The sequence below is a fragment of the Pagrus major genome, chromosome 22 (assembly GCF_040436345.1).
Source record: "Pagrus major chromosome 22, Pma_NU_1.0".
Classification (NCBI taxonomy): Eukaryota; Metazoa; Chordata; class Actinopteri; order Spariformes; family Sparidae; genus Pagrus; species Pagrus major.
The window spans coordinates 11,397,599-11,416,908 of NC_133236.1; the positions used below are offsets into that span (position 1 = coordinate 11,397,599).

The window sequence follows — 19,310 nt, forward strand, 5'->3', positions numbered from 1 at the left end:
AAGTGAGGAGATGAGCGCGTGCAGGTGTAAACACACCAGGCCCTCTCTCTGTGTGCAGCTCAGGTTGCTGCTGTAACTGTGGAAACTGAACTGAAAGTGTAACCGGATATGTTGTCGGAGACAGTTCAAGTTCACAGATGATCATATTTTTTCACTTTGTCAGATTTTACAGTGTAGAGTTAAAAGTAAAAGTAGTTGTCATGCAGATTGGCTCCTTTCAAAGAGTCATATTACTATAAAAATACAATATTGGAGTATTGTTATTGATACATTACCATGTAATCAGAGTTTTAATACTGTATTTGGTCCATGTGAAGCCAATTATAACAACTATATGTATGTTAAGTAGTTGAATCTGTAACAAATCATCACTTTTTTCTTAACCAATCATATATTTTGTCCATATCTGCTGTCATATAAATGCAGTGAAGTACAATATGTCCCTAAGTCAATATAATATATGTTAGTCCAGGTAAAAGTGTCTCAGAAGCAGCTTCTTTTCAATGTGACAGGAGTCCAGTAACCCCAGAAAGAATTACGACTACGTCTTTCTTCTGGAAGAGTAAAAGGACCAGAAACTCCACTGACTCATACCTGCTGCCGAGATGGCGCAGATGGTCACAGACATTGACCATATGTTGTCAGAAATGGATTGGGAGGAGATTTCTTCCCTTCTCCAGGATGCCATTGTTGACCTACTGGACCACCAATCCATCCCTTCACCTCCTCCTCCCGACCCTGCTGAGCTGAACACCCAGCCTGAGCCTGTGCCTGCACACAGTCAGGTCGGAGGATCTGGTTGGTGCCTCCCCCAGAGAGCAGATCCTTCTATGTTGACTGCTCCCTCCATGTATAGTGGACAGGGTCATGTAGGCACCATGCAGTCAGGTCACCTGCACCGTCAGCCAGGCGCTTATAGCCAGGTACAGGTCAGATACTAGGCATTCGTTAGGCCAAGATACATCATTAAGAGTAGATCAGTGTCTGTATGATACAGATATTTGTCAATGGTAGATGCTTTGTGGCAAAAGAAGTTCATTTTAATGTAAGATGACTTTGTTCTCCTGAATGTAATGATGCACAACACATGTAAAGTGTCTGAATGCTGAGTGTGGTTTCATGTATGGAGGAAGGGTTTTATGTGTTTATTAAATGTCTCTCTCTCCCTCTCCACAGTACCTGCCGTATCAGAGGCCCGTGAATGGTTGCCAGCTCGTCTGCAGGGCCCTTTCTGATGTACACAGGGTGCCAACTGCACATCAGGAGCAATTTTGGGGTTCAGTATCTTGCTCAAGGACACTTCGACATGTGGCTTGGTTTTGCCCAGGGGAGCCGGGATTCGAGCCAGCAGCCTTCTGATTGCTGGTCACCTGCTCTGCCCACTGAGCTACAGCCACCCCCCCCCTTTTTTCAAAATGATCTTATTTTTTCAGTTTTACTAATTGGTAACTACAGAATACATAAAGCTGTGTTGAACATTTCAACAGGTCATCAGTAATTGTACCGGACTGCACTTTTAAACCCTGGTGAGGACATTTTCCAAACCAGACACCGGCTCGAGAGAGGGCCTCATGGGGTTAGGGGAGACGATACGGATAATATGGAGCCTCCAGTTTCTCACTCCTCGCTTTGTTTGATTTAAAATTTGTATTTTCCTGACTGTTCTCTGCAGGGATAGAACATTAAATGAGTACTGATACAATCACTGACCAACATCAAAACTCTTGTTTACCGCCTGGTTAAAGGAGGTGAGATGGCTGGCTGCCACTTCTGCAAATCTCACTGGTACAGTCCATCGAGCCTTATCTCAGGAGAATCATGCTACACATGCGGTGGAGGGTGTATAGAGGTGCTGCAGATATGAACAGTGTGAGAAAAATAAAATAAAAACAACAAGAGAAGTGAACACAAGAAGACAAAAATGCATATAAAATATTCCTCACTTCACATTGGATGGTACATTCATACGATACCTTTCGTCCTGTGAGGTTGTTTGATTGACTCCCAGGTGGGTTCTCTGCCCTCTGTGACATTAAACCACATAGCTAATGTCACTTTAAAGCAACTATGTGCAGCATTTTTAACACCTCTAATTTATTGATGATAAAATGATAATTGATGTTAAAAAATGCAACACCTACAGGACCTTAAACACCACATGTGGTGGAGCTTCGCATTCTTGCCTTCACTTTTAATTTCTTTTGTGATGTTGTATATGAACCTGACCTACTCACACCTGAACAAGAACGTCATATTTTTTTATTAATATTATTAATGTAAAATTGTCTCTTTTTGTTTGTGTGATCAAAACTGCGGGACTAGTTATGCGCCATAATAAAGCAGTATTAGTATTAGGAATACAATATAGTGTGCGATGAACTTTGTACATCATACACACTAAATTAGACAATCTTCTTGCTGATGGTCTCCTTTGCTTATGTAGGTCATACAGAGTCATCTGCATTAAAGAGAAACAGTCTCATAACCAGTTAAAGTTCATCAAGGCTCCGCTGTTTTAAAAAACAACTCCAAAATCACCGCTTATTAAAAGATTTTTTTATTCACAATAGAAGTGTAACAAATATAGTTTATTAAAAAGTCTGCTGCTTATTAATATCATTTTAATCCATAAACTCAGAAGATTTTTATATAAATGTAGAACGGCTCATTTGCCGGAATGGAATATTTACATTTTTATTCAATAATAATATTAACACAATAAAACAGATTTCCCCACAAAATTAAAATATTGCATATAAACGCAAAGTAAACTATGTGCAATGGAATGATTATCAGCAATATTTTGTACAGATACATTTCTGAGGTTGGTTTCACGCATTTAAACCTTTTAAAGGGCAATGCCAACAATTTTAAAAATTCAGATTATTTGAGTCCCGGGACAGGTCAGTCATTTTAAGTGATTATGCACCACGTGTGAAGAAAAGTAATGATGTCAGTTTGGTATAAATTAGATGTGGTGCAGCTTCACAGGGACTGACTTTGTTCTGAATTCCTAAAAAAAGGCTGACATTCCCCTTTAATAATCACCAATAAAAAGGCATTGGAACGCAACAGATCGTCAACACAATATTCAGAAAATCACCAAAAACAATTCAATCTTTTGAGAAAAAAAAGAAAAAAAGAAAAAGAGACAAAATCTGCATATGGAAATGAGCAGATGCCTGATGTCCCGCTATGTGAAGCTAAAGCAGACTTTACACTGACGGCTCACATGAAAAACCAAATACATTCTGCATTTCCTTCCTGTTCAGGTAGTGAAACGACCAGATCAGTGTCACATGAGTGGATAAAAACATGTTTAAACTTTTTTTAAGTTAAAGGGCACCTAGAGAGTAAATGCAAACAAATGTTGGACTCAAGTTGTATCCCAGCTTTGCTGATAACTCGTGAAAATGCAGTGGATCAGCCCTTTAATAAGTCTAAATTCAAGTCTGATGTTTCTAAGCTTCCACATTTCCAAAATGCAAGTCTACACACATTTACTTTAACATATTTAAAATCACCTAAATCAAATTTCAGACTGTAGAATTGCACTAATAAATCTTAACATTTAATCTTAACGGGAAACTCATCTACCTGGAAACCATCTTCATTCAAAAGTCCATTAAGAAATCTTTGAAAAATGACCACTAACTCACACCATCATACTTATTGTCGGAAAAAACACCAAATATAACCTCCACCATTATACAAATCTTTGTAAGAATACAAGTCTGATCTATGACCAGACAACTATAATCAGACTTCAATCAAATCCAGGCACCATCAATACCTCAGTGCTACAATGTAGCCTAAAAATACTTATTTTTCAAATGAAGTTCTGTATGGAGTTTTTAAACAATTTGTACTTAATGAAGGAACACTACCACCAGTGGTTAACTTGATCATGTCCAACCACCATTCTGTGTTAGCTCGCTAACTTCAACTAAAATACACTCAATCACCACTGAGACAGCTCTAACGGTCCCAATATTATATGTGAAATGCTTTATCAAAAGATTAACTAGCATGACTTGAGCTGATAACTTTAGCTGATGCCTTAAAGGTCCCATATTTTACAAAATGACATTTTGAATAGAGGTGCTGCAGCAATGAACAATATGAGAAAAGTAATGTGTTTTTTGAACATTAAAGCATTTAAAAACTAGTATGAACCTGAATTAGCACAATATGGGACCTTTAAAGTCACTTTAATTGGTCACCAGCTCAGTATTAACCAACACCAAATTGTGACTTTTTTCAAATTTGCAGGTTAAATTCAATGTAGGGCAAAAATTTAAACATTAAAGTGTCTATAATAGACACTGAGCTACATGATATCACCGGTTTCTACAATCTGATGAATCTCATTCTAATCATGAAGTTCTGACTTGGTGTCTCTTTTTCTCTGAATTCATGTGAAGCAGCTTCAGTGTTTTAACACTAAACTGTACGATGAACACCAAATATGTCCATGTTTATGTGTCTGATCCGAATAAACCAAAACAATAAAACATAAATGAACTGATACACCTCATGTGGCAGATTTGGATCATTTCCTACATTAACGGCCCGTCGCTCCCCGCAGACTTTTCTCCGCCTGCACACATCGCTTCAACTCTTTGTGCTTTCCAAAATAAAATAAAAACAAGAAAACAACAAGAGAAGTGAACACAAGAAGACAAAAATGCATATAAAATATTCTTCACTTCACATTGGATGGTACATTCATACGATTCCTTTCCTCCCGTGAGGTTGTTTGATTGACTCCCAGGTGGGTTCTCTGCCCTCTGTGACATTAAACCACATCGCTAACGTCACTTTAAACCAACTATGTGCAGCATTTTTAACACCTCTGATTTATTGATGCTAATATGATATTTAAAGTTAAAAATGCAACACCTACAGGACCTTTTACATTTACCGACATCAGTTCAGGATGTCTTTTTTTGGTAGATACCTGTATAACCCAGAGCGCCACCTGGGGGTCAGCTCACACACTGTCCAAGTCCTATGTTCACGACTACAGAATAAATTAACACAATCAGCAAAAATCAACCATTACAATACAACTTCACATGGATAATAAATGCCTCTAAACCAGCTAACTAAACAAAACACAGACGAAACACAGAGACACTGTCGTCTGTACAGTGATATAAAGAACACGGAGGGATTCTCACAGCTCAGAAACGCAACAATATATTCAATTTAAATATGATATGTCTGTCGGTCATTATGTGGGGAGGGCTCAATTATTTCATTTGTTTTGAAGAAACTAAGTTAAGTTAAGGAATTCATTTTGAATAATTACAACCAGGTGAGAATCAAATAAAAGAATAACATCATCTGGGACTGAATTAGATTTTAAAATACCATTTGCAGCACAAACACCTTCTTATTTTTAAAATGCTCCCTGTGCTTTTCTCTTTAGTTTTTTATTTACTCTTTCGGTTGCATGGCTACGGTGATCAGCATCATCTTGCAGTAGACAACAACACATTTTGGATGCACGGGGACATAAAATGTGGTAAAACAATGAGCCAGGAAAGCACCTATCTGCCCAAAAATTGTGTTTTTTCCTTGCCTGAAGTTGTACAGCGAGTCTGTGATACCTGGGCCAAATGTCTTTAGAAGAACCTGTTGTGGTCCAGTTCAGTTCAGTGAATCCACTCCAACAGAGTACTTCAGACAACGACGCTGCTGTTGACTGAACTTTCTAATGACTCACCATCTGCCAGATCTCCCAGTGACACTTAAAGCTCATTTGTGGGAACAGGAGCACTGGGGGAGCTGAATGTGGGCAGAGTTATTATCACACACCTCCCTGTGTCACATTAACTTATACAACATAATAACTGAAGTTATTTCAATCAATCTACAAACATTTTTCATCAGTTGTAGGTCTAAAATACCTAATTAAAGATTAAAGATCCAGACTTGTACTTAAATTCATGAGCTGAGGAGCTGGAGCCTCATTTATCAATTATCTGTTTGTCAATTCTGATCAAGTATGACTAATAAGTTATTATGAACCTTCAAGTGAAGTCTTGAATTGAATATTTATGTAGGAAGACTGCACTTTCGTCCAATCCTGTGGTGAACTTACACAAGCTTTATGAAAAATGTACAAAGACGACACATTCCTACTCTGCAAGCTTGTTTTTGTCACGCTAAGATTTAATCCTCTGAATACTATGTGCTGTTTGGCTTCAGTCTCCTTTACCATCACTGTGATCTGGTCATCTACGTCTTCCAAAAAGTCTGATTTTCTCTTTTGGTCCATGGCCTTTCCTGACTCAGTTTTGTTGGCATTTTATACGGGGAAACCACAAGGAAGGTTCAGTCCATTTGGGATGATTTGAGATTTATGGATCACAGAAGTGTAAATTACTAAAGGTCCTCTTAGAACCTGCTTAAGCGAGGGTTTTTTATGCTCGGCCTCTTTTTTGAATTAAATGTAAGCACACAATCTGATCTTAAAACTCCTTTAAGTATAGATCTAAGAACATTTCCATCAATGTGGCCTCGGAGCTCCTCTAATTATGTGACAACAAAAAACAATAGATGAGATTCTTAAAAGCCGTTTTGTTTCCTTGATCCCAACAAGTCGACATTTTGGCATAAGGAGTTTGTTTTTACCAAGAATCATGTGTAAGAGTGACTGTTACAGAATTTACATCCATTGAGCCCAGTGACATGTGGAATGTAATTGAAAGATCTCACCACTAGATGTCAGCGTAGTCAAAGAAATAACTGGGGACTGGTTCCTTTCAGACGTCAAGATTAGTATCAGCAACTAAGACTTTTTTCATTGTTAAATCACTGAATGTGACCCTCAGATGGACCTTTAGTGGTCTTATCTCAAACTAACCACAAAGAAGTTTCCACTGACTCTTGGGCTGAACTCAAGCCAAACTTATATTAAATACTGAATGAAAAAGCAGGAATTATCCTTTAATCTGTCTCTAATTTTGGTATAATCCTCATCCGACACATGGGAACTTCACTTAAAGCTCTAAGACTTTTTTAAACTCGACTCTTTTGTGTTTGTGTGAGCTGCTTTCCCTCCGACTCCTCAGTGAAGGCACTAGATTGAAGACTAAACTGGATTTTAATCTGGCTACAGTTCTGTGTGGCGTCAGGAGAAATCTTTACCATAAAATCCAACTGAATGAGTTGAGAACTCGCTGGACGTAACGTACAACAACAGTTACAGCAACACAGCGTGTGTCAATGGAGTCACACACGCCTCCACCCTGATGAGTGGAGGATGAAGAGAACAAAAGTCTCAACGACAGAATGGTAAAGCTGTAGAGAATCGGTATGGCTTCTTGTGTGTGTGTGTGTGTGTGTGTGTGTGTGTGTGTGAGGGTGAAATATTACAGCAAAGTCGAGTGTCCGCGTCTCCTCATAGAGGAGAGAAGATCCTACAGCTGATCCTACGCTGGGACTGGAGGATGGAGACGAGAAGAAGCAACGAGACAGAGGGTTTGACCGACACACTGATGAACATGATCAATCAGTGTCCTCTTTAGTGGATCTGAAAGGGTCGAAAACTTCTGGTTTGAAGAGGAGAAACGTTCAAATTTAAGGAGATTATTAATCACAGGTGGAAGAAGGTGACGAAGAAAAAAGAACAGAAGGAAAAAAATTGAATTCTTTCATTTCAAAGACCTAAATTCAGCAGTACTGTCAACCATTATAGTTTATTCTCGATGCTAAGCTGCACACTTATTAGCTAACAGCGGCTACAGTTAGCGGTTACTCTAGGGATATGCTGCCCCCTATTTTTTTTAATTCAACAGGTGGCCGACCTTACATACTGCACCTTTAATTTCAAACGCATGCTGTAATTGGCATTGAGCTATTTTTCTGGTTGGCGGCAAATAACGTCCCAAGGGAGGAAAACCCAAAACCTGTATCGGTCAAACCCCAGAAATAAAGCTGCAAACGTGAGAAAGAGAAAAGATCCAGAAAAGATAGAAATGAACTAAAGATAAGCAGGAGAAGAGGAAGAGGGACAGCTTTGTGTAAACATTGTAGGGAGGGAAAGAGAGACATTACTAGCAGGTAGAGAGCTGGTGTGGCTGCTCGTCCTGTGTCACACCAAACTCAGAGGGAGGAAGAAGCAGTCAGGTAACAGGGGGGAAGCAGAGATCTAAAAGTTCTGTGGGTTTATAAAAAGAGGCTCGGGTTGTGCTGCGTCTTTCCTTTTTCTCCCACAGAGATAACCATCTTTATAAAATTTTTCTCTAAGGACGATGCAGATGTTGGGTGGCGATGGTGGTGGCGGCACCTGCATTGGTGCAGGGAAACCGGTTTCTATTCAGATATCGAAGCGGTACAGCAGAAGGAAAAAGACGATACGTGTGAAGTGAACTAAGCGAACGTCCTTTAGCTCGCTGAGTCAGCCTTGTAATCCTCAGACGAGAGTTTTTCAGCCCGAAGCTCAGGTCCAATATATCCACATTAGGGAGACGACTGGTTCAGGTCTATCAGCGTTCTCCTTCACAAAAACAAACTGCAGCTACGAACAACAAAATCACTGACGAATAATGCGAGAACTGGTCACACTGTCCCTCTGAATGAGTTGGAAAAAAGAAAAAAAAAACAACAACCTGGCGGTGAAAGAAACTGCCACTTAATGAAATTATATCTTCAGAGAGTGTTTGCAAGAATATTAAAATCTTACAATTCCACTCTGACGATATCACCGCATGGTTTTCAGTTATCCGGCAGCTGGTTCAGGTCAGTCAGAGCTGAACAAACAAAAGCAAAAAACAAAAACTGGATTCTACAGCGAGAGTTCAGTGCCAGCAGGCCCGAACTCTATTTTGATCCCATTAAAAATAAAAAATTAAATCCAATCAACAGGCATCTGTAACCATCGGGGACTCCAAATAGCTAAACTGTTTTCAGACAGACAGCTGGAGGCTCAGGTATTCAGGATCAGAGGTTCGCAGCACAGGAAAGGTCCACTACTCCACCTCGTTGGGTCTGTCTGTTTTGTCCTTCTTGATGACGGGCAGAGGGTGAGCCTCGGTGTTGAAGACCCAGTGGTCGAACGGTAGGTGGTCGTCGTCAGAGAACAGCAGGTAGAGATACCTGAAGGAGACACAGAAGGAAAGAGTTTATTTAAACCACAGTAGTCTTAAACTTTTACAGATAAAAACAGATATTGTGATTGAGGGCTCTATCTTCATGTTGGTACCAAACGCAGCACAAGCAGTGCTCCAACATAGTATTTTCATGACCTTGAATTCATCATTCAGGTGCAGGTTTGATTGAAAAAGGCAGCGCTACGCCACTTGCTGGTATTTTGGTCGAAATTCTTATAATAAAAGTCACTGATTCATTCAGCAAGGGCAAACTAAATACTTAGAGGAGATGTGCCAATTATTAAATTGTAAAAAGAATGCTCCACTGATGTAGCAAAGCACTCCTGTGACACTCTGTCACTCTCAATCACGTTGGACAGTTAGAAAAAGAAAGATCAGAATCGATGCAACACATCCAGAGATATTGTCCTGTTTATTCCACACATTCTTTCTCCTCGTCACAACCTGGCGTCTACATTACCCACAATGCAACTTGACCACTGACAGTTCGGCCAGAGATTTGGTTGTGTTATGCTAGTAGCGGCTAATGTATGCGTGAGTCTTTCGCCTGCAGCAGAGGTATGGAACGGGGTAAAGAAGATAATCGTATTTACAGCAACAACGGTGATACGTTTTAATTATTACTTCCAAGAATATTCATTTCTCCATCGGTGGAGTCATTGTTGTCTTGCTCCACTGTATCAGAGCTGGGAGACCTTTAGTATGTCTGTCTCAAGAGTGTGTTTATTCATCCTCAAAATGCTTCAGCGCCTGTCTTCATTTATTTCTAAAGATTTATAAAGATGAGATGATACTTTTTTAGTATCTTGTGGAAGTGAAATGAAGGCAGTTTACTTTTCAAATACTTGAGGTTATGTTGATATTTTGCAATATCTATCAGCAGTCCTGCCAAGTAAATAAAACACATGTGGAACTGAGTGGGAAGGATGGGTGCGGCTCTGACCAGTTCAGGAAAGTCGAAGTGATGAAATTCTGCAGTTCAATGTCATCAGATCTCATTAAACAACCAGAAAATAACATTAAAAACAAGGGAGTGGTAGGAAAGAAGGTAAGTAAATAAAGTGATTTTTAGGGCAGATGCTGGTCGAGCATATTCACTTCAGATTTCATCAAGAAGAGTCAGAAAGCAAATGAGTTCTTTAAGGAGAAAATACAGAAAATGCAGCCGAAGAAAAGCGACAAATGTGTCAGACTAAAACTAATGACTCAGCAGACGAGCTGGTCGTCCACGAAGCTCGCAACCTCCACAACAAGTCCCCGTCCTCCTCCGCCTGCCAACAAAGCACTAGAAAGCAGTGAGTGATTGAAGGCAGGCAGGCAGCAGTGTGAAGTATGGCCGTGTCCTTGGCAGCAGCGGGGAAGATGAATACTGGAAGTGGCTCCGCACGATGCCAAGATCCCTGAGTAACATTAGGAGGATTAGACTTATGGGTTTGCTGCTAAATGGGATTGATATTTTCTGTGTCCAGTGGGCTCCGTCTCTGATATCATGGATGTGATGCGGCTTGACTGATGAGGTAATTATTGTGCTGCTGTCCATGCTGGTGGTCGGTTACACTCTTATTTTTACTCTAGTTGTCTGCGGGAGGCTAATGAGACATTTTCTTTCTGTGCTGCTTCTCCTTAAAACATTTTAACTGCCTCTAAAAATATGCTTCTCTCATTTTGACTCAAAGTTGGATAAAGGGGATTTTTTAACTCTGACGAACAGAAAAAAAACCAACACTTTTATCTGGATGTCACAACCTGGTGGACGTGCAAAAAGAAGCCAGACATCTTACTTTGAGAGTGTGTGTGTGTGTGTGTGTGTGTGTGTGCGTGTGGTGTAATCAGGAGTAGAGGTGACGCTTGTTAAAATTTACTGCCTATAAAAAAGCTGGATTGGATGGCACCTCGCCCCCATCGAGCTCTGTTAGGCTAACCTTGACTTCCTGTCAACAGCTGTCTGGTGTGGTGGAAAAAAAAAATGATAGAAGAAGAAGAGGTGAGGAGGACGTGAACGGGGGAGGAAAAGATGGAGACTGCAGGAGAAGCTATAAAGATTTCAATGGAAGTAAAGGAAACAGAGGGGACGATAAATTTGGAGAAAGAAAGGGAGGATGGACAATATAGAGGCTGTGCTGAGGTCCACTGTTGAACTAGTTTATGGATTAAATACAAGAAACAGCCTTTTTCAAGGAGATGACGCACTTATGTTTCACTATATTTATCACATATGTCTTGCTCTATATCACCTTTGCGCCAGTATCACTCCTAATAATGGCGAAAAAGTCATTTTCTAGGTATTCTCAACGGTATTTTAGAGTTTGCAATTTCCTGGGAAACAGAAAAAAACAAACCGTTGAACCTCTTCTTACAGTCTGGAGCGTATACTAAGATGGTGTCCAACAAATGCTTTCTTGATTTTTATGACGCTGCCATGGATGTATAAAAAGAAGTGCGCTGCCTGAGTGGACTGCTTACGGGGTCCACTTTATAACTCAAAGATTGCTGTGCCAAGATGCCACAGCAACAGAGGCACATGCAGTGGTCGATAGCTCCTTCAAATTTCACGTCATTTTTTTTTTTTTCTCACTTTTTGGCTTTGTTGCTGAAACACACATTGCTTATGACAGAAATACTTTCATCAGCATTGGAAAAGGAAGCACAGGTTTTGGATTAAGAGCAGCGGACCGTCACTGCCCACAGCATCTTTCGACCATCCAACCAGACCAGCTGGACCGCCCCAGGGAGGTAGAGAGTCGCGATAAGAGCCATGCTATTCCAGCTTGGTTTGAGGCTGCTCTTGGCTAATGTTCTCTTGAAGGAAAATGAAATGGACAAATGGGCAAAACAACGTGACATCAGAGACAGACATGTCTCTACTCGACAGATGGACGGTGTTCCAGGCCGACAGAGTGCAGGACTACAGCTGGAAGAAGAGAGGTGGACTCTGTGCGTACGTCATCGAAGATCATGTGAAGATGCCGACCATATTATCATCACCATCGTATCACCAATGTTTACATTTACGAGATTGAATCTAAAAGATGTCCTACGGTATTATTTCCTGGGTTTATGTTTATAAATAACTGTATATTGGACATTTTTTGTGAAGCATGGAGGAGCTACAAATTTTCATTTTGTTTTTCAACCCTGTGTTGTATCATCACCTTGAACCTTGAGAAAACAACTTTATAACTTCTACAAAAACACAACTTTATAATTCTATTCACTGATTTGGGGAAACTGGATCATATCTATAAAAGAAAATATTCACTAGTTTTCCCTCTGATGTTCTCCGGCTTTGGACAGATTGCTTTACTTGTAACTAAGGTACCTGCTAACTGCTGCTAACCAGCAGTCTCCCTATGAACAACTCTGAACCGGGGTCATATGCAGCCTCCAAGATCAGAGGCCAGTTACAGTGTCGAGGTGATTTATGGTGTTTCCTGATGCACAGATACGAGCAGCTTTGTTGCTAAGGTAACTGCTAACTGCTGCTAAATGTAGCTACTGTTAGCTGGTTAGCTTGGTTTGCCATGAAGGTGGCGGCTCATTTTGCTGACAGCCCCAGGGTGCCAGGGGCCAAACCTGGAAAGAAAACCACCTCTGTACTGTATTCCCTGTCGTCAAGGCTAGGAGCTGCCAATCTGGATAGACTGAGGGTGGGGCGCACATTAAGCGCTATTAACTACTGTAAACACCAATCAATATCCACAAACAAGTTCACCACACACACATAGAGTACATGTACACACTTGTTCACACTTGTTAAACTGTAGTTGGGATGTCTTGTCATGCTATTAACAGACTGTTCTCCTGAACACAGTTGGAGAGCCCGCTGAGAGGGAAAGCCCTATTAGCCACCAGGCATCACACTGTGGCTGACAACACATTTAAAGAGCTGTTTGTGGCCACGCACTCACACCCTCACACCCACATTAACACACAGGCGGGTTAAGTAAAAATATCTGCCAACCATTAACAGGAAGTGAGAAGTCGTAACTGCCTGTGGTGTTTTCACACTTTCTGTCCTGCTCTAATATATTTCTACTATTTAAGACATAAGTACAGGCCTCTAGCCAGTTTATAAAGGAAAAGCTTACACAAAGTTGCAGAGTAGAGCAACCTATAGGTGTGTTACAGACACAATGTTTGCTGAAACGTGGGAGATATGCTCTGTTATTTAAAAAATGAGTTCTGCACTCAGAAACATTTGTTTCTTTTTATTTTCATATTATTATCGGTCTCACAGGAGAAATCACTCCAGTTCAGTGTGGGTGGCTTTTACTCAATAACAAGAAGAAAATATGTTCAAGCTGTCTTTGTGCTACAATATGTGATTAACTGTGTCCAGATGGCATTAGTCATTTTACCAGCTGCACCTTCTCACCTCATTTTCATTGTTAACGATCACAGTTTTCTTATCATTGAATGTTTATCGTGATAAAACACTATGTGTGTCTTTTTTACACCTGCTATGTTGTCGTTGGCGTACAGCCTCCTTCTGCTGTTTAATTAACATATTTTTATGTCACATAGATGCTTAATCTTATGTGTACAGTTGGCACAAACATGCATCTTGTCACCTGCATGTAATGGTAGAACATGTGACTGGCAGCACTGTTAAAATTGTTTATTGTATTGCTCTACAAAGCCAGTGGTGGCAAAAAGCTCAGGTAACAAACATTTCACCTTTAATAGACCTGCAGACGTGCAGTATAAATATATTCACCCCTACAGAACCCCATGATCTTGAGCAGTGCTTTTGGTTTTCAGCTCCTCAAAAGGACCACATTTTCACACAAACCAAAATACCACCATTTTTCTATGAATGACAATATTCTGATTTTGATATGGGTCATGTAAACAGCAAATTCTATTCAGCGTACTCTGAACAAGGCCTTATTTTCAAATGTGGCATTTTCCCATTAGGACATATGGGGTGTGCTGATATTATTCAGGTTTAAGGAGCACTTTTGGATATGTATACAACGCATTCTCAATATGCGTCTTAACTGGGTCTTTACCACAGTTTGACACAGACAGCCTCTTGCCTGTTCATCTCTGTGTGTTGCCAAGCCAACAATTTGTAAGGCCCTCTCTTAAACATTATGAAGACCTGGATATCAACAGATAAAAACACAGATTGCAATGCCGACCTTTTCAAGAAGGTTGTTGAAGGGATGAAGAGAGGCTGTGTTCATAATTGGAGAATGAATGGTGGCATGTAGACGAGAATATTAATGGCATATTCAGCCATGACAGCAGCTAGTAGGAATACTGTCTTTTTTGAAAATACAGCAAAAATTGGAATATTTGTGCATGTAAATTTAGTCAATGAAGCAAAGTTTGGGCTTCATAAGATATATAGTTATCAGTCTACATGTTGCCCAAGAAATTATACTGCAGAAAAAGAAGCTTGGGATCATTTACCTACAATTAATAAATCCCCAGTAAATTTCGTATCACTGCTGTCAATTTTAGACAACAAAGTTATTGTCAAACAGTAAAATATCCTGCCTATGTTTCTTACCTTTGTTGCAAGTGTTTGATAAACACATTTAAGGGGTCATTGCAAAAAATGTTTCTACATCAACCGATGTATCAATATAGGAGTTTTTAAATGTTTGTATAATTGGTCGATATCCATTTTCCCCCCCTTAATATCGGCATCGGCCACAAAAATCAAGTATCAGTTGGGCTCTAGATTGCTCTTTCATTTCTTGTCTACTATCTGATAATGGTACATAAATGCCCTCAAAATACTTGAAAAAAGGGGAAAAAATGGAGCAATGTCAGTAAATTTTGAGTTGCAAGTGTCTACAGAAGTTTTTGATGTTTAAAGAGGTAAAATCATCTAGTGTTTTACAAAAAAAAAAGCCCAGATGGGAGAAAAAGCAGAGAATATGTTCATATAAAAATGTGAAGAAGATCTGTTATTTTTATTTCTGCTATCCTTTTAACCATCTCACAACCCCATTAAAAGTATCTTGAAAGGATCATGACGCCAGGCTGGGAGCCACTGATTAAGAGCTGGTCTTCAAAAGTACTCATTATGACCAATAAAACGAAGTGCATCTTGATTAATATACTGATCTGAAGTGTCAGAATGAGTCTGACAAGACACAGAAATTATTTTAGCAGCAACATCTGGTCAGATGTTGGAGAAGGACACCAAAACTTTCAGATAATCTTTTAAAAACTTGTTTTATTCTTCCTTCTGTTATCAATCTCTGACTTATTTCTCCGCTTAATATCATATCCTTCTTGAATTAGAAGGTAATTATGGATGAAAGATTGAAGCATAAAGCTGTAAAAGCCTCTCAGATTCAGTGACGGAGTGTGTGGAGTGAAGTAACCTTGCCAGTGACCTCAGCCACTCTCTGGAGCTTATTCTGAGTGAATGACAACATCATATTTTGTGTTAGAGTGTGTTTGTGTGTGTGTGTGATGAGTGACTGTCAGTTTGGGGAAGCAGGGAACTTGTCCCTCCATAAAGTGCGATGACAGCACAATCATAAGAGGACAGATGTGAAGGGTGTGCGTTTATAGAGAGGCTCAGTTGTGTGTCTTACTTGAGTGTCTCGGCCAAGTAGAAGCTCTGTTGTACGTCGTCGTGGTTGGGAGTGGAAGCGTAGACGTCTCTGATGCCGCTGTAGCCTCCTTCTACTTTACAATGCTGCTCCAGAGCCTAAAGGAGGGAGGGAGAGAAACAGGGAAGACTTCAGTGATTAAACATCACTCAAACCATTTGTGTACATAAAATATCACCAGACTTCATTTAAATTAATTGACCCTCTGTTGGCTTTCGTCCTGACTGGTGTTGTTTGAAAGCTGCCAAATGATTCAAGCTGAAGTCTCACTGAAATAAAATCTTTCAAGCAGTAAGAACAGAAATAAGAACATTTTTGTCCAAATTGCACATCTCTTACTAAACACAATACAACAAAAAGCAATTTTCGTTTTAATTAACAAGCGTTTTACCTGAATAGCCTCCCAGCCCCACTCCCTGTATTTGGGGTCGTGGGTGAACCTCCACATGTACATGTAGGTCTCTATGACCTCAGGACGGAGGATGAAGTATTTCTCGTTCTGGCGGGTGGCGATAGCCTCGACACCGCCATCAAAACGGAACGCCTCTGGACCCAGCTTCAAAGCTAGAGGAGAGAGAAGTTGTATACGTAGATTTAATGACATATCACGCAGTGTATGGAAACACAATTTTCAATCATAGGAAGATGATCTTAAGGGGTATTGAATTGTGACTGATTTTCCTTTAAATTATCTATCGTTATCTATGTGTCAACATTTTGTCATGTTTAAAGGATTAGCTTGCCCAAAAATAAAATTTCAGTCATTATCTCCTCGCCCCCATGTTGATGGCAAGTTGGGGTAAGTTGCGTAGTCCACAAATATTTCTGGAGCATCACAGAAAAATTGCATTGCAGCATTCTCCTAAACAACTGAAGTAGATGGGGACTTTTAAAATGCAAAACAACGACCAAAAAACCCCATAAAATCACTTCATACTAGCGTTAAGGTCTCATTGATTTGAAAAAATGCTGTTTACACCCTTTTAAAGCTAAAATCCTCACTGTAGCTGCTGAGCTAAAATTGTAGCGAGCACTCTGTCTGAAGTGGGTACATGAGCGTGACTGTCCATCTTCTGAAATCAGTTTGGGATCTTGGGGGCTTCCGGACACTTGGATTACACCAGACAAGTTGGATGGAGCATTTTATTTAATTTTTGGTTGTTTGTCACATTTTAAAACTAGTCCCCATCTACTTCAGCTGTCTAGGAGAATGCTGTAACACTGTTTTAATGTGAAGCCCCAGAAATGTTTTGTTGGCATGAGGGTGAGTAGATAATGACTCAATTTTCACTTTTTTACTGAACTTATCCTTTAAGTTATGTATATGGGAGCAGTGCAGAACAGACGTCAAGCCAATGCCCACACAAAGAACTAATTTGCTATTCAACTAGCTGTAATGTTCCTGCAGTGCTGCCTTTATAAATCTTAATGTGACTTGAGGATGGATTAAAATGAAGGAGATAAATAGAATAATTTGATTGTGGATTAAAATAAAAACTGATTAAAATAATACTCTTTTAAATAAGTCCACTTTTCTTTGAATAAATGCTAATTTGAGTTTGCAGCTTAAAAGGATGACAACTGCACTGACAGCATTAACAAAATCGTGACATCCTGCTTTAGGAGAAGATGCTGCTGTCACTAAAAGAAGTATAATATGATTACTTTTTTTAAATAAGCAATATAACAAAGATCAGTGTATTAAAATAAGACACTTCTAAATAAGAATAAACATTTCTAAATAAGTTTGACAGATATTAAAATAAAGTTTTTCCTGACTAAAATTAGAGTCACAGTCAGCTGAAGAAAATACGATCAAACATGAATCATTTTAGTGTTTATTGTCTTTATATGGATATCTACCTGTTCTGGCGTAAGACTCATGACAGGTCCGGGCGATCTCGGCGGCCTGCTCCATCTGGTGGCCCGTCTTGTCGCTGGGCGCTCCATCAGCACCCAGAGCGATCATGCCTCCTGCGAAACAGGTCAGGTGACCCATCTTATGCTCCAGAAGACCCCCCTTCCACTCCGCTATGTAGGTCAGCCCGCTGCTCGACTTCCTCATCAGGTTGGTTTCTATCGCCTGAAAGACAAAAAAAAAAAGGATAAAGCATTGACAGGTTTGATACTCACACCTAAATCCTTCAAGTGATCACGCAGACATGAGAGAAAGCAAAAACACATTTCAAAGAAAAAATAGTCAACTTCTGCACACACTTATCACCTCTGTATGGATTTATTGTCTGTGCTTGTTTTGGGTGAAAACAAGCACTGTAAAAATGTCGGCACCAAATTGAACAAAACAAAACAAGTAGAACCATGTCCAAAAGCTGCTGTGTTGGAGTTTAATCACCAAAAAAAAAAAAATTTAACCACAGTTTACGATTGACTTTACATCACCGAAGAATGATGGACAGTACAATAGGTCAAGTTGGTGTGGGCCAGTCATTACGTTAAGGTCTGTGGCAAACATTTCATCACAGGCTTGTTAATGAATTTACTGAGTAAATGATGTGTGCCGACTGTGCCTGTAGATCGAAGCGAATCAGAAGAGTCTTTGTGTTCGCGTAACTACAGTTTTTAATGTGAAAAAAATATGGTCCTCTCATAAAACACCTGCTTTTAAATTGGAGTTTGGTTTAACAGTCTGTCCACCGAAGGACATCCAAAGTCCCAGGCCAGGTGTGAAGTTGGCAACCTAAAGCATGCATACAATTAAACACTTTAATTCCTGGTATACAGCATGAGTGTTCGTGAGTGAAATGTTGATTGTTTCATCCATTTGTGATATTCAAAAACAAACCAATTCTCTAACTTGGAGCCCTACCAAAACTCTGTGAAGCCTGATATCTCAGTCATCATGTTGCAGTGATTTTCTGTTCCGATTGTAAATTGTTATTATAACTCCCAGCGTTCCGTGTTTTTGGTTTGTTTGTTCTTACTGTTTAATCTTGTTTTTCTTTCTCCTGTGGATTTTGAAATGTGTTCATCTTTTACTTGTTGTACAAGTGAAAACTAATAAATATATTGTTAAAAAAAGGTTTAATCCATAAAGACCATGAAGACTGCTTCCTTCAGCACACCGTCCTTATAAACAGGTGTTGCTCAAACTTCAGTAGAAGATCTCACTGACACGGCTCACAATCACTTAGTAACCATGTAAAAATTGCTGGAAAGAAAAGATAAATCTTGATGGATGGGTAGCACTCAAAGGCAGAAGAAAAGCTTTTAAAGTATTTTAAATGTACTGACCCTTTAACACGGCCCAGATTGTATTAAGTCAGAGTTATCATTTCATTTTTCCTGCTGTGACTCAGATATTCACCCTGTTGCTGCTGTCTCTCTCTCCTCCGGGGCTTCTTCTTGGCAAATAAATCAAGAACGGCTCTAATCCTTGAAGATTGGGAGGGATTATGTGTGTATTATATTAAGTATCCCTGCATGGTAAATTCTGTATTTTAGTCACAGTGTAATATATTTGCTCCTCACTGTGTAACAGAAAAACAATCGCAGCATCAGCTCCCTACAGCTGAGACCTGTTGCTTGTCAACACAACTTAAGTTGACAATTTGTTTAAACAGAGAAAAGCTCTCTGTACGTTCGCTTTGAT

The 19,310-nt window shown here is 39.7% G+C and overlaps 1 protein-coding gene across 1 annotated transcript in view; it reads right to left on the minus strand.

The window, feature by feature from the left end:
- Positions 1-2,541: 2,541 nt before the first annotated feature.
- Positions 2,542-19,310, minus strand: part of man1a1 (mannosidase, alpha, class 1A, member 1) — a 163,848-nt gene continuing 147,079 nt past the window's right edge. Inside the window, exons 9-12 of the mRNA XM_073492518.1 lie at positions 17,564-17,783; positions 16,092-16,264; positions 15,683-15,798; positions 2,542-9,108 (exon numbers count right to left, since the gene is read on the minus strand). Of these exons, the coding sequence (XP_073348619.1) occupies positions 8,982-9,108; positions 15,683-15,798; positions 16,092-16,264; positions 17,564-17,783 (636 nt within the window). The 3' untranslated portion in view covers positions 2,542-8,981. The remainder of the gene's footprint in view (positions 9,109-15,682; positions 15,799-16,091; positions 16,265-17,563; positions 17,784-19,310) is intronic.